Below are 22178 nucleotides of genomic sequence, written 5' to 3' on the forward strand. Positions count from 1 at the left end.
ATGATGACCAATGGTGTAGTGTGAAGGATCGATGATGAGGTGGTGTGAAGAGTATATGGCGGTGTCAAAGACACTTCATTGTAAATAGTTCAATTTTCATTGCAAAAGTACTTCATGTGTTTTATATCGTCTGTGCATCGTACTTTTATTGCAGTGATTATTTTCTCTCCTTTTTTGCCAAATCTGCACAGACAAGCTCCTTTTGGAAAAAAGAAGAAGATATATATTATATATTTATCGCTTCATGTGTGTCTTTCAAGTATCATTCCATTTACTACAGTAATGTATGTCAACAGGAGCATGCTTTATGACATCTGATGAATTGCATGAAGACTTTTGTGTGTTTCTGTGTGTACTGCAAACGTATCGTATGCACGTTTAGCATATAAGGTGTGAAGTACTATGTTGGTGTATTCCCCGTGTGTAGGGTGTTATTCTGACCCTTGTCGATACCAGATGTGTGTATGAGACTTCCTAATTTCATCTAAGAGTAGAGCTTTATCATTGTAGGTGTGTAGGCTACTTTGTGTTATAGTTTGGCTAAAGTTAGCATCTAGCACATCAATCATTTTGTTTTTGCTTTTCTTTGACCCCATCCATTTATGGAGGCGACATTTCATTTGTAGTAGCTTACTTCAGCGCTGTGTCTGCGCTGATTTGCACACTTTGTGTATATGCAGGAGAGAAGAAAGTTTGTTTTTGAGTTCATGACCAAGAAGAAGGCATCTATGAAGTGAACCAAATCCTCAGATTTTCTACAGCATCAATCAAATCTATGTTTGTCAGCCATAGGAGAAATACGGTGTTTGTTGATTCTTTCATAGTCAAAACATTTAAGTTTGAAAAGAAGGCATACATAAGAATTCAAATTGATTTTCTTATTGATAATGTGATGACGCTATGACTTACATCTCCAAATTCAAACGTAATCTCTGCCTCCTTTTATCATGACAATCAGCAGTTTGTCGCCAATCAAAGAATCCACAGTGCTGCAGTAATCCATTTTTATTAGTCAGTTTTGAATAGCATTGTACGTTGTAGATGGTAAAGGGTTATAATGTTATTTGGCCCAGATTTCTTCAATGACAAAATCAGAGTCGAGAGATATGACAATGTCTGTTAATATGTATGTAAGCTAATATGGGGTGGGGGGGGGGGGTGAGAGAAAAACTTATTTGCATTTGTATGATACCTCAATAGAAATCTCTCTGTATTGAGATTGAAAAACAGAGAAAAGTACACATTTTAAAGAATCATGACATATTGAATAGAATCCACTGAGTGTATGAATTTTATACTAGAGAGGAGTTATTTTGATTTGGCTTGAGCCGATCTGTTCATGAATCTTTCTGTTCTATTTGATACACGAACAGAAGGGTTCACAATTTACATAGGTGATTATTTCTTACTTGTGTACATAGAAATTGAATTCGTTTTAATGCCTGTAACCTGTGAGTGATATTTTGGGGCAGTAATTTTGATGAGATATAGGTATGCACTAGGGGGTAACAGTCTCCGGGAGCTTGTAACTCTGAAATAATCATGATCTCCTGTGAAATTTCACCTCCAGGAGAGGACCCTTGTGTGCCGATTTATTTGTGGCTTTACCTCACACAGTACTTCCCTATTTGTTGCTGCTTCTAACTAAGGAGTATGATTAACTCCTTGTTCTAGCATAGTACAGACACGACCAAAGGAAACCAGTTTTCATAAGAGATTCTCCTGCTTTGCTGCTTGTGACAAAGGACTGGTACGCAAATCAAGAGATAGAGTGCAAGTCACACCAAAGCAATTTTGTTTTAGTACAGGTCATTGGTGCTTTGATTATGAAGTAGACAAAGTTGCATCATGAAAAAAAAAATTCTCATCACTTTTTCATCTGTTTCTTTTTCTGTTATTTTCTGTATTTTTTTTCCCTTTTCTTTCTTTCCTGATCAACTCTAGGCTGCAGTGTGCAATTGGTCATGAGTAGTGTGCACAATACTAGTAGTAGTGCATGGAAGGCTGATTGTCAAGCAGTAACTTTGAATATGATGCTAACCTCAATGTCTTCACTTTGATTGCAAAACATCACACTCTTGATTCTTTGTATGTAGATGGATTTGTATTTTTGCAATTCTGAATAGTCTGACACTTCAGTGAATGAAATATGTGCGCTGATATTACGCAATGATTCCTTATGTGTTCATCTGTTTTGCTTAGCTCCTGAGGACTAGCAGGATGCTACTGCAGCTATAGATCTGTTTTATGAAAAAAAAAATGAAAATCAAATTGTGTTCAAACTTGGCAACCTACTGTTACATACCCAATGTGCATGTTCAGTTACTTGTAGTATGATGGTTGTATCGTTTGTATAATACCTCATTGAAAGTTGAGATAACAAACTCGATTTGTAGTGCCCCCAGTCTAATGTGAATCCCCCAGTGGCTGTAAATGAGTGCGTACATTCAGGTTTTTTTTTGTTTCCTTTTTTTGAAAATCAAAAGTGCCTTGAACTCTTGCACATCACAAAACTTGAGAAATTTGTCAGCCAGTACTTGAACTTTTATCAAGTCACTTTTCTAGTTTGGTGTTTGTATCCGTGACGTGTATTACTGCATTAGTTTGTTGGCAGATGCCATTAATCAATGCAGTATTGTGATGTAGTCAGGAGCAATGACACACAGTTTGTTCACTTCTCCTTTTTCGTCAGTGATTAGGGCAATGAGACGATTTGTTCATTTTCATCTGTCAAATACACTTCTTTAATTTCTACAGTTTGATTCTGGAGCAAATTGTGAAGTACACAGTATGCCATTTACACAAGACACATCTCTGCAGCACTGTTAATACCCCAGAGGAGAATATAAAGATGGAGAAATTTTTAAGTGTACAGTGGATAATGAAAGGGGATGGATACCGTGCCATGTCTAAACATCTCTTTCAATTTACATGTTGCTAGTTTTACTATCATGATATCTGTACCGGATATATCGTACACATATTCGTGTATGCTTGTAAATGTAGATGATTCTGTATGTATGTATGTACATGTATGTACATGTATGTTTGTATGAAAGTGTGTATTACGTGCACGTGTGTCTGTCTGTGGTTCCAGTGATGGACTCTGGGATATATTTCATTTGACCAGATTAGAATTGTGACTGTCACTTGCTGTGCTAGAGAATACTTCAAGTGTATATCATATTGCAAACCAACTCATGGAATTATGACGTAGTCTCTGCAAAAAGATTGATCGCAACTTCCTCCATTAATAGAGTGTAATTTTGAATAGATCGATGCCTTATTCAGCTCTGCAGATTTGTTGAAATATCAAGTCAACATGTCCATTGCAAGAAACAAAAAACAAACAAACAAACAAACAATCAGTATTGCACTTCCCATAGTATTTTATTCTTTCTTTATGTCTTCTGGGACACAATACTGTAAATCACTTTTATGATTTCCAATTTGATCAACATGTTAAGCCCACTCATAATGGACTTCTTGTTTGCCCAACACTCTGACAGATGAAACATTATTAACCCTTTACATTTATTTTGGTTTAATAGATTATGAACCTAACTACCACATTTCTCAACTTCAAGATGTATTTTTTTCCATAGACAATAATTGCAACATTTTAGTGCATTACACCAGAAGAGAAGACATGATAAATAATGACAGCATTGAATGGTATGTTACGGATGAAAGCACTGGAAGACGTAGTGTATAGAAGTATAATTTGTACGGTGTATCAACATTCAAATAAAAACGTTTACTGCAGTATAGGGTGTTATAATACAAATTTCATTTCCCTACAACTCTATTTCCATTATTTAATTATTTATTTAAAAAAAAAATGTACGTACTCTTTGCATTTGTTTGTTCATTATCATTATTTTTTTTTTTTTTGGGGGGGGGGAGGGGGCGGGGATTGGGGTTGCATAAGATCTTTGAACCACACTGGCCTGTCTAAAAGTGTACATGTACAATATGTATGTAAGCTATTTATGAAACAATGGTTGCGTGATTTTTAAGGTTGTCCTTTTTAGATTGTAAATGTGCCCACATGGGACGGTACTCTGCAGTCTTTCTTGTCCAGTTTCATCTTCTTTTCATAGTCTACGGAGTAATTTGATATACCTCTTGTGTAGTTTCTGTCACATGAACTCACTAATGATTTTGTGCAGTAGATGTAATGACTTCATTAGTGTTGTGAATGTTCCATTGAGTCACCTCCTTTTTTATGGGTGATAACCTGAGAGCTTATTCGTCAGCTCTATAGAGACCCGTAATGGAAATAGTTCAGGTTTTAGTTTCTTCATTTGTCTCCCTCTACAAATGAAAATTTGTTAAGATCGCAACTGCTGATCCGACATGTTTGTTAATTTACAGATCAGCAGTTGCGATCTTAACAAATTTTCATTTGTAGAGGGAGATTTACAAACTGAAGAAACTCAAACCTAAGCCTTCACCCCTCTGAATAATATCTTTCTTTCTTGGAAATAGTTGTTTGATCAACAACAAGATTCTGGCAAGAGGTGTTGGGGGGGGGGGGGGAGATATATCATTATCACATTCATACAGCGTCCTGATAGTAATTCATAAGTTATTAACAGCAAAGAGTAAACATACTTGCAGAAAATATACATGCATTCAAATGTGTAGCAGACTGACACTCAGTAGAGTGATGTGTTGTCAATATTAATGATACTACTACGAAGTGAAATGACAGCACACATCTTTTAAATGTTAGGTGTAAGAGTGGTCATTGTTTTTCTGTCTCGTCTCTCTGTTTCTGCCATCCTGTCTATCCATTTGTCTTTTATTCTTTATATCTAATTGTAATATTTGGTGGGGGGAGGGGGGAATTGGGAGCAAAGATGCAAATGCCATTTTATAAGTAAGTGTGTGATCATTGTATTTATCAAACTTTCAATTTTTGAGAAGTAAATAAATGCTATCTGTTTTAGTCAATGGTCAATTGGTCACACTCCAAGTGAATTGAATAAGTGTCTCGTGTGTTTTCTTGCTTGAATCCTGTGGTCCCCCCAAACTGCCCACTGGTGCCTTTCTCAAAAGAATCACAAAACTGCCCATTGCCACTCAGTGTCTGTTTGTGTGTGTGTGTGTGTGGGGGGGGGGGGGGGGAAATGTGTGGAAATGTGTGTGTTCCTTTGCCTTGTTCATTATCACCCTACTTTGTAATTGAATCTCCATGAAGTTTTGATCATCGTGACTTCAACCCATGCATTATTGTGACTGCCTTCCTCCATTATTGAGTAGAAGTTAGCATTTGCAAGAAATCAAGGGTCAGGGGATAATATGAATGGTATCCATCTAGAATCTACATTTAAATCTGTATCTGTAGTGTGTTTGTGTTTGTGTGTGTGTGTGTGTGGGGGGGGGGGTGGATGGGGGAGACTACCACACAAGAATGAAGAAGGAGTTGCATTACTTTTGCCAACAAGTGTTAAATGAAATGCCCCTACCAACAAAAACAAAACAGAAACAAGACAAAACAAAACACAAAAAGTACAACAGATGCTAACACAGTAGGATTTAATTATAGATTTCTCCATTCCATTTCACATGAAAGGAGTCACTTCACACCCTCCAAAGGGTTTGCACATCAGTAAGGAACACAACATCATAACCATGGTGACATGTCTAAAGTCTTTTCTTTTTATAAAACCAGACAAGTATTGTATTTACTTGCTTTGCGGTGAAATGTCTTTGAAATCATGTAAGAGAAGGACTCAAGAAACGATATATCTCATGGGCTTCTTTCTCAAGCGATAAAGAGCAATTCATTATAGTGTTAACTCTTTATTTGCCATGGTGGAAACCCCCTGTGTGCCACGTTATTCTGAGACACGAAGGTAGTCATGCTTTGAGAAAGAATTCTGTTTTTCCAATCTATATGACTTCTACAAATTTCTGTTAAGCTGGACATAATAGTGAGCAAAATTGAAGAGGAATGCCAAGCTTTGCTTTGATATAAATTGTATGACAAATATATTTCTGTTTATTTTTCTTTAATGACCAGTTGCTATATTACTGTAAAGGCATTACTGTAAAGGCATGACTTTTGCACATGAAACCGTGAGAGAAACTTAGAATCTACTCGCAAATTTAGTTGGGAACACTGCTTCATAGTCAATCACCACATAGAATGCAAGCTGTATGTAAAAGGAACAAAAGTGCGAGAAAAGCTTTCATTGTACTGTGTATTAGGCAAGTAATCGATCGGTTTAAGCGGATTTAGCGCATTTGAGCGGAATATGCGAAGTTGGTATGCCGTCGACTGAGTGGGACTTGCGAACATGGCACATAAAGAGTTAACATGACAGTCATCATGCACCTTACACAATGCAAAACATTGCAGCTTAAATTTCATTCATGTTCAACTTGACTTTAGCGTAGAGCAAAATCAAACAAACAAACAAAAAACAAAATGGCTAAATCCAGAGACTCCAACCCCAAGCACCTTCTGATCTGGAGATTCTCCCGCCCGAAACCCCTAGCAAACGGGAGACTCCAAGTTGATGTGTGCGAAGCACGAAGTTCCTAGGGTTTTAGATGTTCTCTGGGGCTATATCTAAGGCTTATTTTTTTCAACATACGATAGCAAAAAGTAAGAAATCTTTCCACCGGGAGACACAGAGCCAGGGCGGGAGAAATCAAATCTTCAGCGGGAGAACGGGAGATATTGCAAAAATAGGTTTTCGGCGGGAGATCTCCCGTCAAAAACGGGAGAGTTAGAGTCTCTGTAAATCTATATTCAAGTTAGATGTATAAGACAAGAAGGTCATGGAAATTTAAAGCTTTATGGACATTTGTAAAATAAGTCATATTCAAAGTACCCAGGTATTTCAAAGTAAATGTAGCATTTCATTAAATGAAAATTCAAATTCAATGACACTCTACGTTACCGTATAAATTTCAAAGGGGGCTTGAACCAAAATAGCACAGCTTACAGTGTATATCATGTGAGCCTAACTACACAATACACATTCAGAACAACAGCAACAATAATTAAAACCAACAATGCAGAATTTATACGTATACTGCATAGGGAAAATTATAGACATATTGATAAAAAATGGACTTTATTCATTGTACGATAATGTCAAATATAGCAACTGAGTAAAATAATGTATGTGTATACTATAAAAAGAAAACTTTATAAGTGGGCCTATTTGGGAAAATCATTCCAGTTATATGAAACAGATGAGATGATGTTGTTGCCTCACAATCTTTTTTTTTTTCACAAGAAAGGGAAATTGACAGTTTGTATCCATTGCATCAAATTGTTTCTTTAGTTGTTGTTTTAAAGAACGAAAGAAGAGAGAGAGAGAGAGAAATGGGGTTTCTTTAGACTTAATAGAGTTTTTATTTCACCTAATTTTAAAGTTGCTATTTAGAAATAATGTATAATCAGTCTGGTCAATATCCTTTAAATGAACAAGTTTTAAGTGGAAGACTGTTATGGTGAGGCGAATAAGTGAACATACATTGTATATCCTAACCTAATCAGATTTGTGATAATTCGTGAAATTTGTTAATTCAATTCCAAAATCGTCTATTTCAAGCACTTCGAACCTAAAAAAAAAACCAAACAACAAAACAGTAATTAGGCATATGAATATTAAAAATAAATAGTTTGCTACTACTAGTAGTATCTTGAAAATCATGGACTACAAAAAAATACCGTATGTCGGATGCTGCCCTCTGCCGTTTGACGATGTAGCAATGAACGCCACCCATCTATCATATTGATCATTCACGCTTTACATTTTTCTACATTTTGTAGTCGGTGTCTGCTGTCGAGCTGTCTATGACGTGACAATGTATGTCTGTACCCGGTGGCCTGTAAATGTTCGAACTTGCAAGGTTATTCTTATTATCCTTTCGTTTATATCATCTGGGGATCTACTTCTAAGTATACGTCTGCATTTAAGCTGCAGGAACATATTATTTCTTTCGAGTTGATTAAAAATTGATGCATCGTATACATTTTAGGAGGATGTTGCGAGCAATAGTCCCACCTATATTAAACGGCTGTATGTTGTTGTACTGTAGTACACATACGGGTGCTGGTTATGCTCTGATAACGCGTCTTTATTCACGTTTACGTTGTACAAAACGGCGAACTCTGGAGTACCGTCTCTGCCTGGATCTGCTGTAATACATCAGTTGCATACAATTGGAGTTGTAGTCACATTTTGCACTGTAGACGGTCTAGCTAGGCCTACCTAAATCCACGAGGTAGAACTGTGTCTATTTTACTTGTGTTGTGACCTGTGTGGTGGTCTCACGCCAGCATCCACAATAAAGTTAGTGGTAACATTCATTTCTCAGACAAGGTTGAGGCTATGGAAATAGCTAGCAAGGCATTATACAATCCTCACCTAGCTAGAGACCACATGTAGCTGCATTAAATTTACATTGGAAGAAGACATTGAAATTTAGGGAACAAATAAAGTCGATGTTATCACTTGCACTTGGTCTAGATTGATGCATGCACAGGATGGATATGAATTTATTTCCTAAAGTCAAACAAAGAGCAGTCATCTGATCTAGTCAGAACCTATCTAACATGTCAATCTTTTGATGTGATGTTTGCACTCTCACAGGAGACAGATCTGCCTTATCTTTTCATGTTGTAAGTATGCAAGATGGCAAAGCCGGGGCTTGGTGTGAAATCCTCCAAGCGTGGCAGGAATATTGTCACGGGACATCTCAAGGGCAGGGCAAGCTCCATGGAACTTGGAGAACCAGCTAACAACCCTGACAGTGGCAAGGCCAGTGTCATTCATTTGGAAAGGCAACTCAAGGTAGACCCTGTTGTCCTCAGTATATGATTAACTGTAAAGTTAAAACTAATATTTCAGGATTTATATCTGTGTGATTACATAACATACCTTTGAAAGTACATTTGGACATTGTGTTGAAAAGATGATTGAACAAAGATATTGACTCACAGACTAAAAAAAGAAAAAGAAAAGAGGAATACTTGTGTGTATAAATTGCACACCAGGAATGTCATTTCAGATGAAGACTGGTTTTCATCCAATGCTATAGTCAATTACTAGCAGCCCTTTGTCTTATAAGAAGTGAAAATCTTGATAAAGAATTGCAAATGAGTTTAAAGAATAGATAGGGGATGAGGAATTGATTACTCTATAATTTCTTTATTTTTTATATATTTTAAGACAGTTTGTTTTCCATCAATCAGTTTTGTTGATTGTGCATTTCTCATCAAAAGGAGCTTTGTGTGTTTATCAAGTCTTGCTGTAGGTGAAATTCTACATGGGAAAAGTACAAGTTTTATCATTTCTCATTCTTAATTATGTATTTCATTCCTTTCTCATCATGACTGAAGGATCTGAAGGAAAGAAATGAATCACTGGAAAAGGAGCTTGAAAATGTGAAGTAAGTATACTTTATAAGTAAACTAAATATTATCTTCATATGTTTTGCAAATGTGAACGTGTTGTTGTGTTTGTTGTTTATATGTTTAATGTGTGTTGTGTTTATAACACAGGTTACAACATGTCTCTATGCTTTTGGCTAAATTCTATGAGGTCTTTAACACACTCTACATTCTGCCAGTATTTTGATAACTATTCCTTACTTTTTTTTCTAGCAGAGCCTGAACTTCAAATAACTGCAAGGGTTTTGTATGCTTCACGGTCTTACAGAACATGCTTTTTTGTTTTTTGTCATAAAATCAATTACTGCAATTACACATATGTGCATTCACTCATACCATTTTTTTGTCTACTCACGCATGATTCCACAGGAGTATGTATGAGCAGCTGGTTGCAGAGGGACCAGCCGAGCAGTACAGCGAGAGAAGAGTGCACCTGCTCAAGGCGCAAGTGATCCAGCTGGAAAGACAGGTTAGGAGATTCGGCATCGGCCTGTGGGTCTGAACTATGAGAAATGGTCGGCAAGCTGAACTTCTCGTCACAGAGGGCTCGTGTAATTTTGACGCCAGATTAGTGGTTGCCTTACGGCCTCTGGGCAATGAAACATTAGTGCTGCTTTGTAATGCCTAGCTGTCTGATTACAAAGCAATCACTTCTAGCCTGGGTTACAGATAATGCTAGTGACGCATTACATATACAACATCAGAGCCATGATACCTTAACCCGTTGATGACGGACTGATTTTGCTACAACACGCATTTCCCATAGACACCTGCCCGAGTATACTCGGGACTCGTCAACAGGTTAACTTTTGTAACTTTCTTAGTATACAATTCTATATTATGTTGTAAAAAAAAAATGAACTTACATGTTTGTATTTATGATACGCATAGTATTGACCCCACATGGAAGCATGATGTCTTGTGAAAATGTGCATATTTTCAAGACAGATTGGAAGTAAATGGGCAGTTACTGGGATAAAACTGAAGTCATACCGTGTAGTGCAGTTGACTGACACAAACTTACTTTGTTTCCTTGTTTCAGGTACTGATGCAGGCAGAGGGCTTGAGCTCTAGATCAAGAGTTCTGTTTGAGGTGGAAAATAATCTGCAATCTGTAGCAGATGATCTCAGGTGTGCTGTTATTTTTGACCCCTCACTCATTATGTGAAGATATTGATTAGCTTGATAACGTATGACTAAAATCATATGCTTTCAAATGTTGCATGTTCAACTCAAACAAAGATAGATTCGTCAAATCTGTGCCAATTTTTGCCAAAGCATACTGTGTTTCATGTCAAGCTTTTTTCCTTACTTTACTTGACTGCAAACTTTTGCAGCATGCCAGTGATGAAATAAGTTTAGATGTATTATATGCTGATGTATGAGTTGTCAGTTCACTGCGTCCAATTCTCATATCCGTAAGGATTGAAGCCACAAATACAAGGATCCAATCCCAATGAGAGAGTTTTGTCACCTGACTGAAAACTATCTACACTTCTCTGAGGAATGCATTTCTAATATTATATATTTTTTTGAAATCTATATTCAAACTTGGCTTTGACTGCTGCAGGCATAAGGCAACAACCGGGGTATTTCCAATTATATTTTCATTGCATTACAATCCAACCCATTTCTTTGCTAAATTTCTTTACTGATACTGTGAGTGTACTTGCCATATTCAAGTCATCAGAATTCATTGCAGTGCTGACATACATACTACCTTTATTGTCTAGTATGAGAAAATAAAACAAAGACCAGTAGTGACTGAGTAGTTATTGTCCCATTCTGTCTGCCCACAGAGAGCTCCTATCAAATGAGGTCAAAGGTCCATCAGTCCCAGTTCAAAGGTCACAGCTCACCACCATGATAGAAACTGCAGAGTCAGCCAGGCTTAGACTATACAAGAATCTGGAGGTGAGTGCGGAGTAGTGGACGCACACACCAGAATCGGCAGTAAGCAGTAGCAGTGGAGAGGAAATGTCATATGTTTGAACTTAGTATTCAGTAGACATCCATAGGGTGCAGTAGAGCTATGTACCTGGTTTGATTATTTACACCCTATCTCTTCTGGAATTTTTTTGCCAAAGAAGCAAGAGAGAGATCTGCACTCCTTATTGAATTTTAGAAGTCTGTGAGAAATCACAAAAGTACATGATCACCACTTTTTGCATTCATGGTCATTGTTGGAAGATAGTGTTCTACTTTGGCACTCTGTCTACTGCTTTTCAAGATCGAGAAGTTTAACCCTATTTTAACTGGGCTATTTGAGACCAAGTTTTTACCGGGGGGGGGATCAATTTGACCCCCCTTCAGATCTCGGCCGCCGATCGCGTGATCGCTGCAAAATTTTGCCGGATGTCATCTACAAGATTACATGGTCATACAATAGAAAAATATTGGCTTTCTATTTTTAGTAAATTAATTATGCAAATTTACGCATGAAATCATAAGTTGACCTATAACTCCATTAAAAAGACTGAAGGATTGCTAAATTTTTGTGTCAGAGTTCCTCAAGACACATCAAACAATTTTCTTGTAAAAGAATAGCACAATCAAAATTAGTTTCTTTTGTTTTTTATTGTTTTGTTAATTTCTTATATATTTTAATGTTTTTTGACCTTTTTTTTTCTATTGTTTTTTTGCCAAAATTTGTTGCAGGCACTTTTTCAAGCTTATCTACATTAGAATTGATTGATTTCAATGGTTAAAAGTTGAAATAATCTAATTTATATAAATTTAACAAAAAAACACAATTTGCATTGGATTTGCACACGATATCATGAATTTGAGCTGTTTTCAGGTTGACATGCATATGCAAAACATTACTTAACTTCAGAACGGTGAACCCGGACGTCACAAATTTGGTCTCAAAATATGCAGGAGACTTCAATGGAAAAAGTCATGAAACAGCGCAGCAAAATCTTTGCGCGTTGTGGAATCATGGCGCGAAATGTTATGGGGGGGGGGATTGACCCCCCCCCCCCCCAGTCAGAATAGGGTTAACGACTTCGCGATCTTTTGTCGTGCAGTCACACTGGCAGCCAAACTTGGATCAAGAAGTTTGGGTCATTGGTACGCGCACAAGAAAGAAGGAAAAGTGTGTCGTCCAATGGCTTGTGATTGTGACGTACCAATGCACATCTGTACATGACAATGGCCTCGCGCTTCGGAGACACTACCCGCAAACAGATCGAGAAGTTTGGTGGGGGTGAGGGAAATATCCCTACTTGGAGTGGGAAGTTTTGTGAGAAGTTTTGCGAGAAGTTTTGCGGGAAGTTTTCGGTCACACTGACAAAACTTCGAGATCTTAAAGATCGCGAATTTAATCTTCTCGATCTCTTGTCAGTCTCTTGTCAGTCCTTGGCACTAAGGGGTAAGCAATGTATGAACGATCGTGAAAATTGAAAAATGTGCAATATGTTGTAGTTATCTGAAATTTTTACTCCTTTTCATAATGTTTTGTCTGTTGGTCTCCCTGAACACTGATGATATTTCTGTTTTAAGATAAAGATCCCTAGAGATTTCAAGTTATTCATATGGACCTATCTCAAACTATGTCTAACCTGTAGAGCACCAACCAAGAAAACATGGAGCTGCCCCTCATCTTTACGGGAGGTTTTGCAAAACACAAGCCGCATCCATACGACTGCAGGCCTGTTTCTATCATGGACGTCTGCAGTGGAAAAATAGACCATCTCAATTTGAAGCATGTAGTGAGTGTTGCCAGTTTGAAGCATATATTCAATTTAATTCAATTTCTAAATTCAATTCAATCATATCCTATTTCCATCAAACAAAAAGAAATGCATACTACAAAGTAGGCATTTGCCAATTCATATTGTTAAACAGTTTGAAAGAAGTACAAGTCATAAAGTATGATACCAGATGTATATTAATGAAAGTTATATAACAAGGAAACAATGCACACATGCAGTGAGTGTTGTCATTCAGGCAAGTTCTGTGCTTACTGCAAAATGCTGGATTTTCCCTTTCCCAAATGGTGGGACCTTGAACTTTACACAAGCATGTCTGTCGTGAAGATTTATCCACAACAGTGGTATACTGCCACGTTCAGCTCAAAGAGTACATTCGCTTACATATTTTGTGATTTTGTGATACATGAATAAGACACTTCATAAAAGTTAAACTAAACACAGAACATTCAACGCTTTCCGATACACAAAATGAAGAGCTTATGAAATAAATTGCATGTATAATTAGTCCATATATATATTCCTCCCAATTCCCTTTTCCTTTGCTGAAAGTCTCAGAAAGGTCTGCAGTTCTTTTATTCATGCAGTAATGTAGAATGCACTTCTCTGGGTTTGGGGGAAAAAGAGCTCTTTGAACTCATGTTATGATTTTGAGCAATATTTGTGTTTTACCTTTGGTGCTCATAAGATTGACAATTTTCACATAACCTTAGTATCAGCGCATGTATGAAAGTTTGGAGTTGTTGAGAATTTTGAGTACCTTACCATACTGTTTACACAATTTCTTTGATATATAAATATGCCTTCCTATTTTATCATTGCACTCTTTTGCACTTCATTCTGAGTGAACTTTGTTTCTTTTTTTTTTTAAATATCAACCATGTTTATTATATGTCATAATATTTTCGATAGTATTCAATCCAAATGTTGTTGCTTTTTTTTTTGTCTGTTTATTCTTTTTTTAAACCAAAGGCGAAGTTAGAATCTAAGCTCTTCAGTCTTCACCACCAGCTGGCGCTGCTCTCCGAGTCCCTGAAAATCTCTCTGCCTAGGAATGATGCCGAGGCCCGGTCGGTGGCTAACCCTTACGGTCACCTCCCTTTGGCCTCGGGGGAGAGGATGATGGGTCTCCTGGTCAAGGTTGACCGTCTGCTGGCTGAGTGCTGTCAGGACCTCTCGTCGCTGTCCATCCTTGTACCTGCTGCACCCTGGGTAAATTCACCCTCTGCATATGTATACATCTAAATGTGAATATGTACTAACTGAATTATCAATTGTCTATCTGCCCATCCAGCCAGCCAGCCAGCCAGCCATCCATTGATGTGATTATGTGTGTGTTTTTATGTGTGTAATGTGTAATGAAGCAGTTTTTATGTGTGTAATGTGTAATGAAGCATTTCTGACATAATTCTTATTTAATGGGCCTACTTGCCATTAAATGTAACTGATGTATTCATAATCATTTATAGATACCTGTAGCATTCCCTTAGGACTAGTTGCAAGCTGCCCAGTTCACCTGCTTCATTCAAATGCATTTTAGTACATTATATCTAGTTTGCATGCATTTATTGTTGCTCTGTCAGGCAGGCTTCAGACAAAGTCCACTGGTTGTCGGGAACAGCTGTCATTAGGCCAGTATGCATGGCTTATGAGTACATCCAATTATGTGGTACATTACATGGCCGATGCCACATTTTCAAAAGTGGGGGGACCCACTTCCGGGTTTCATGAGCTAACAAGCAAAGAAAAAAAAAGGCCTTCGGCGCAGTGCATCTTTCTCACTCCACTTCCGGGTTTCTTCAGCTGACAAGCAAAAAAAAAAAAAAAGGTCCCCAGCGCAAAAACAACAGCCTTACCATGCTCAAAGGTTTCATTCTATTCTTTTCTACTGCCGGGGGGCAAAGTGGTCACACCCTATGTATTTCTATGTAAGGGTGCAAAAAAAAGTGGGGGGGGGGGGGGGTGGGGGCCTTGTATTAATCCATCGTATATGATGATCGCGAGAATTGCATGACATCGACCATTTATTGTCTTTCATAAACAGTCACACTATATCAATAATCTTTTTATTTTCTGCTGTCTTATGTTTTCATAGATGAAGAAAGAGGCTCCTTGGAGGTTTTTTTGGTTTTTTTTTTAAGGGGGTTTATCCTTTGTGGGTGTTTCTTTAAGGCTGCTCTCTGCTTTTAATGTGATGGGTTTGACTTAGCATCAATGGGTTGCTGATAGTAACTGTTTATTATTATCAACGTCAGCTAGTGTGCTTTTTTTTTCCATTTAGGAGAACTTAAGCCAGTCATCAAGTAGGCATGGGTTTTTTAAATGCAAGCAATCATGTACTGAATGCCTACCTCTTATTAGCAGAGTGAAGTTTAATTCCCTCATTTCAGGTACCTTGTATTAATGGCAATGCTCCATTTTGTCTCTGTGCAGCCGTTAATAACCAAGTCGATAGCCCCAGAAGTCAGTGTTGATAGTGTCCTGGCAGCCCTGCCAAGCTTTCCCAGGAACAAACAGCAGCAGGTAGGGGAAACTCACCCAAGCAAGTCTTGGATGAATTTTGCTGTCGAAATCATCATCTAGCCGTCATTAACCCGTTGAAGAATAGTCCTGAGTATATTCAGGCTGATGTTCATGGGAAACATGGTGTTATAGCAAAATCAGCTTGTCCTGAATGGATTAAATTTGCATATATGTTTTTTTTTTTTTCTGCATATATGAAAAAGATTACATGGACCAATCTGAATTCATTAAATATGCACAAAATCATGAATAAGACTACCTAAGTTTGGGCATTTGAGACACAAACAGTGACTGCAATCTTCCCAATTGTGTTGCCAATTTGAAAATTGGGACTCATAGATTTTCTTAGCTGTCCTACACTTTATTGTAATGAAGCATTTTATCATATTAAACAGAATTTTGTCTCTAACATATTGTTGGTTCTGTGTAGATTATCTTAATTTTTTTTAAAATATGCAATTAGTTATGCACTAATCATGTGATATAAGGAGTGCTTGACTTTACCTGGTGATGCCCATTGATTCAATGGTCAGCCTTTCTTGTTTCCTTACTGTAGATATCTCTTGTAATGTATTGCAGAAATTATTGTATTTTTTGAGTGAATGCTTATTTAAGGGACTGTACAGTTCTGGTTGAGGTGAGAATTCAACTTGTAATGTTTTACGAGATATTTAGAAACCACTTTATGAAATGTTAAAAAGCTTGCAATTCTAAGGGGAATCAAAAGTTAATTTGATTAAAATCAGTTTTGAAATGGCTGAGATATCTAAAAACAAGGTAAAACAAAGAGATCCTAATAAAAATCAAGGCATGTCAATCTTATTGTGATCGCTTTTTTTGATATCTCAACCATTTCAAGGCCAATTTTCCTCAAATAAACGTTGAATCCTTTGTGAAATTACATGCTCTTTCATTTTTCATAAGAGGTTTCTCATTATCTCATCAAAAAATGTTATAAACCTAAATCCTCACCTCAACCAGTACTGCACAGTCCCTTAAAAGGTACAGGAAAACGCATGGTGCAGAAGATTTCATCTACCTTTATTGTCACCATCAGAGTTGGGAATAAAAATGTCTGTCAACTCCTTTAAATGTCCTCACAACAGCAGCTGTGTAAATTTCTTCTTTACATTGGGATTACATCACAGTGGTGGCTTGTGCCACAACAAATCTCAGAATCACAACGTCATTGACCAAGGCTGGAGTACCCATTTATATCAGATTGATTGTATTTTACTGATGCTTTTGTTTGGATCAGGTAAAGTCTGTGATTGAAGCAGCTATCAAGGCTAGTAACTACTCCAGAAGAGTCTCCAAAATGGAGGTGAGTTGTCTTCACAAAGGTTACTGCAATCAGACAGTTATGTGATTTGGGGAGGGGGGGGGGGGGAGCTTACACCTTCTTTCCATTTATGAAGTCTAGGTTATTCGAACCATGTCAGGAATTTGCACACTGCACGCAGAGAAAAAAATGATTGGAATATGTCACTGAATGTGTAAAAATATATGTCAAGCTGATAAACAAGAAGGAATCATATGAAAATGAAAACAACAGATGTAAATGGCTGAAAAAGATATTTCAACCAAGTAGGCAACAATACCATCTTTTCAGTGGTTTGAGCCCTTCATGCATAAGGTGAAGGGAAAGAGGTCAAGGTCATATATCACAGAAATTTTTATTAAAACATCGAAAGATTATTCATTCTCTTTTAAAAGTGGGAAAATAAGAGGTGGCATTTATGCATCAATAGAAATGGCCTTCCCATGAGCTTGGTCAAAATACAAGTGTAAAAGTGGATTATACCCTTTTGTTTGTTTTTTATTTATTGTTTTGATACAAGTGTGTACATTGACCTATTCAAAAACAATCCTTGCCAATGGCAGCCATAGCTCTGGACATATATATTCTTATGCACAATATTTCGAACTTTGCAAATTTTGCGAGTCACCCTACATTCACAATATTAACATCTTTCAAAAATATTGCCTCCAGTTGTTGTATACTGGCATTGTGTCTGAGTTGAGAATTCACTGATTTTCATCATCAGAAAATAAATGATGCTTATTTCTAATTCTGTTACTGTCGTACAAGTCCAAATTCACAAAATATATAGCGTACATAGTGCCTGGCTTTTATGAGAACTGCCTGTATACAGATGCATTATCATATTATGACATTGTGATGTTGGATATTGCAAAACCACTGTTTTTTCTCTCCGTTTTGTGTCCATATGGGCAGGCCAAAGCTTGTGCAGAAGAGCTGAAATTCCACCAAGCACTGTATGACCTCCAGTTCAAGTACATCCAATCTTTGTATGATGCCGTCAGGTATGCAACGACCACAAGTTTTGTTGCTGTTTTCTTTGGTTTTTGATGTCATGTGGCATTCCGCCCTTTTTCAATGTGGTGTCTTGGTGTTTGTTTAAACAGCATCCTCAGGGAAAAGACTCTTGACAACTGATATTCCCGATGAACAAACTGTATGAATGCACGTAAATGAAAGTAATCAGTGTTTGAGATATGGTATTATTGCAATGAACAATTTGTGTGCATCGCTCGATTGAATGTGAGTTAAGCTGGTGTTTATCGCCTAGTTAGAGTTGATGTTGTTTGTTACAGATACTTGTTGCTAATAGATTTTGATTTGTCGTGACAAATTTCATTTCTGCTCAAGAGAATGCATTGTACGTAGTACAGGTGGCAGCTTTGCTTCATCAGTTGATATACTGTGAAGTGATTATGCAGTGCTGTGAGGTTACCCTAGAGATTTAGATTCAAACATGTTTTCACCGTTCTTTTGTGACTGTGACTGAAAGGCTCTGTGTCAATGAAGAACAGCAAAATGTCAACAGAGCGTATGATATAAGCACTAGATATTCATATTAATGGAAGAAGATTGGCAGCAATTCTTGACAATTTGCAAAATTGAGGTATAATAAAAGTGTACCAGTGCAACTATTAAACTGTTCTTTGAGTCATGGCCAGAAATATGGCAATGAGATTAAAGAAAATAATCCTCATGAGTAAAAGACTTTGCTTTTATTTTTTCTCTGTCTTTTTCATCTTATTTATCCTCACAGAGAATCATACATGATGTTTGAAACCAGTATCCAGGACACAATATGTACGCCCATGAAAGGTATGTTTTACTGACATGGACAGGAAAAAGTCAGCTGTTGCATGTGTTACTTTGTAAAATTCCAGTAAGGGCCTGTGTGATTAAAATCAATTTGTGATGAAAAAAATACATATATAATATTTGACATGAAATGTGTTTGAAAGCCACAATTGGAGTCTGTGAAAAGCGGAATTCTGTCTGTAGTTGGTGAGGAAAATGTAAATTTTACTTTGATGCTGAAAGAGCAGAGACCCAAGGAATCTCATTGTATGCTAAACATTTTCCTGCTGTATACAGCTGTCAAATCTATAATCATTTGTGAAAACACTCAGCATTTTGAAAGGATGCCTGTAGAACTCTTCATGGCGTTACATTTTAGTGGTTGTTGTGTTGTCACTTGTTCTAAAAACACTTTGGCTTGCCCATCTAATTCTGACTTGAATTTTTGTAGAAAAAGTTCATGACATGTTCAGACAATGAAAAAAGCAGACCAGGTTGATCTATTTCCTTGATTTGCCTGAAGACCCAGTCACAAACTGTGCAATCAAGTATTTTCCTTTCAGATGCTATCATGGTATCCTGCTGGAGGTATACTTAATTATATGCATGAAAATTGTTAAGATCGTGCCACGTGTACATTCCACAGGCATCAGGTGGAAATTAAATGGTTTCGGCATGCAGGGGGCTAATGTAGTTTTGTTTTGTTTTGTTTGTATTCCACGACAAGACGTGATGACGCACTTTGAACGGCTGAGGGAGACAGCGTCCGAGGATGCCCTGCGGCAGTTTCTGTCATCGTTCAAGTCACATCGGCAACAGGTGAGTAAGATAGAGTGGGACGATGAAGGGAATATGACTTTCACTAGGAAACCACGAAAACACCCCAAGTCCAATAAACCAGAAGTCAATCTCTTCGTTCACATATGTCAGTGAGTTTTTGTGACCACCCCAAAATGAGACAACTTCCCCTCCAGCTACTGTGTGTGAATGCTCTGGAAGAATTAAAGCTCACCCCCACCCCTGTTCCCTTCAAACTTGCTGGGTTTTTGGTAGTACTTTCTTGTGCAATCAACTTCAGATGAGCACATGCTTACAGTATGGTTGGCAAGAACTACTTCCCATGTAGACATAGTGCATTTGTTTTTTAACTATACACCCACTGCATAGTGGTGACTTTAAAAAACAACGACTGAAATGTATGAATTGTTCCCCCTACATCTGAGGGAAGAGTGTGAACACTAGACTGCACGACGCAGGAGAGAACTGACTAGACTGCCATGGAAGGAGAGAGAGAGAGGCAGCAATTGTCTCATCAGTTAAAGGACAAGTTCACCTTCATATACATGTGGATTGAGTGAAGGCAACAATGTTAGTAGAACACATCAGTGCAAATTTGGGGAAAATCCGACAATCCGTTCAAAAGTTATGAATTTTTAAAATATCTGTGCAATCACTGCTGGGGGAGAAGACTACTACAGTGTATGATGTCACATGCGTACAACGATACAAGGAAAATAAAAAGAGAATTTCACAAAACTTGACTTTTTGAATAAAGTGCACATTTCCTCGACTTGTTACTGACTTATGTCAGGGGTAATATTATTCCCCCTGACTTCTGAAAGAGAGAAGTCGAGTGTTCTTTTATTATGTGAGAAAAGTGAGAATATCTTGAATTCTCTTTATACTTTCTTTATATAGTTGTACTCATATGACATCACAAGCTATAGTAGTCTTCTCATCCAGCCGTGACTGAGCAGAAACTTCAAAAATTCATAACTTTTGAACGGATTGTCCGATTTTCCTCAAACTCTCATTGATGTGTTCCACTAATATTGCTGCATTCACTCAACCCACATGTCTATGAAGGTGAACTTGTCCTTTAATGTTGTGATGTTGGAAGTTTATATGATCTACTGGTAGTCATACAGCATTGAAGCTGTGGAAGAGTCTGCCTTACTTTTCTTTTCAACCTTATTTATTCTTTATATGTATCATATGCCAGATTTTTGTCCGTGTTGAAAAACAAGGCGACTATGAGCTACTTATCCATTAATAGAGAGCGGGTGGAGTAGAATTGAGGCAATAGAGGCCTGAACTTTTGATCCTAGCAAAATGTTCATCAGAGGCAAAATGACAAACATAACCTTTTATGTTCGTCATTTCGCCTCTGACAAAGACTCTGCTAGGATGAAAAGCTCTGGCCCCTTTTGACTCAAATATTATTTGTATTAGAAAGGGTTGGTATGCCTGGAAGCATGTCTCTATCGTGTAATGTTACTTGAAAAAAACACATAAGGAAAATGAATCTAATATTTTACTATTGAACGATACGTGATTTCGTCTGTTCCTTGTGAAATCACAAAGAATTGACATTGACTTTCCACCTGATAATTGATTGGATTGATTGCGAAATATGTGCAGCAGTGTTCCAGTTTTGCACAACCTCATACAGGTATTACACTCCACATGCGCATATCAGACTTACCTTGGCAATGCTGCTTATTGATATTAAAGAATCAAAATTTTCTCACAATTTGCATCTTTTCACCATTACCTCATGATCATTACTATATCTATTAAGTCAGCCTTTCTGTCCCGTTCATACCAACAAGGTCAATGCTGCAATTGAAGGACTCTCAAGATCCAAGGGCAGTGGAGCTGATGCCATCTCAAAGCATGGGGAGCAGTTCCTGGAGGCAGTCAGGGTCGTCGGTCAGAGGACGGCCGCGGAGAGGGACAGGCTGGCCGCAGAACTGGACGAGGTCAAGCGCATGAGGGACGAACACCTAAAGGAAGGACTGGATGTCTTCAGACGGCATGAGAAGGAGGAGGAGGAGGAGGGGGACAGAGGGGAGAAGGCGGAGAAGGAGAAAGAGGTGCAGGGGGAAAGGGAGAAAAAGACTTGAGAAGGAGGCAGATGATGGCGCAGCTCCGTCATTGTGGGCGAATGGTTTACCCCCTTATGACTCCACTCTTGAGGGTCAGATCTGTGGGTTCTCCAGATGTCTGCATTGGGATGCGCTGTCGAGCTGGAGTGGAAGTACTGTAAAAGTGGACATTTTTGCGGTGTTGAAACTTTCACGCATTTCGCACAACCAGAAACTAGTGCGAAAATAAAAGCATGCGAATATTCTTGCTTGCCATATGTTCCTGTACTTGACTGTCTTGATTCCGTGGAATTAAAAACACGCGAAACTCTTCTTACCGGGCCGAGCGCAAAAAATTAGTCACGCGAAAATATCCAGGTTTACAGTGGCCAGGCAGGAGGTGTCATATGCCACATTCACACAGGGTCTCGCATTGTGGGGGAAAGTCCCGCACTGCAGCAAAATGATAGTGTGGACGCTCACTGGGTCTTCTCTCCATGTCTCCTGCAAAGCTTGTCTGGTCCGGGAACAAAATT

General features: G+C 37.9%; 1 protein-coding gene across 1 annotated transcript; it reads left to right on the top strand.

Moving 5' to 3' along the window:
• Positions 1 to 8663: 8663 nt before the first annotated feature.
• On the top strand, positions 8664 to 21681 carry LOC139724529 (uncharacterized). Its single transcript, XM_071635663.1, has 13 exons — positions 8664 to 8822; positions 9371 to 9420; positions 9791 to 9890; positions 10464 to 10552; positions 11221 to 11335; positions 12991 to 13134; positions 14107 to 14346; positions 15568 to 15657; positions 16916 to 16981; positions 17897 to 17985; positions 18738 to 18796; positions 19503 to 19594; positions 21388 to 21681. Exons 1-13 carry the CDS (start codon positions 8664 to 8666, stop codon positions 21679 to 21681), a joined length of 1587 nt encoding a protein of 528 aa, XP_071491764.1.
• Positions 21682 to 22178: the final 497 nt, after the last annotated feature.

This window comes from Diadema antillarum, unplaced genomic scaffold (genome assembly GCF_040938485.1).
Source record: "Diadema antillarum isolate AM-2024a unplaced genomic scaffold, OU_Dant_1.0 scf00000219, whole genome shotgun sequence".
Lineage (NCBI taxonomy): Eukaryota > Metazoa > Echinodermata > Echinoidea > Diadematoida > Diadematidae > Diadema > Diadema antillarum.

Excerpts from the sequence above, each read along its gene's own strand:
- LOC139724529 (XM_071635663.1), top strand. The coding sequence starts at position 8,664 with ATGGCAAAGCCGGGGCTTGGTGTGAAATCCTCCAAGCGTGGCAGGAAT. Across the intron at positions 15,658-16,915 it reads CCAGGAACAAACAGCAGCAG|GTAAAGTCTGTGATTGAAGC; the intron begins GTAGGGGAAACT and ends TGTTTGGATCAG. Across the intron at positions 19,595-21,387 it reads TCAAGTCACATCGGCAACAG|GTCAATGCTGCAATTGAAGG; the intron begins GTGAGTAAGATA and ends CATACCAACAAG.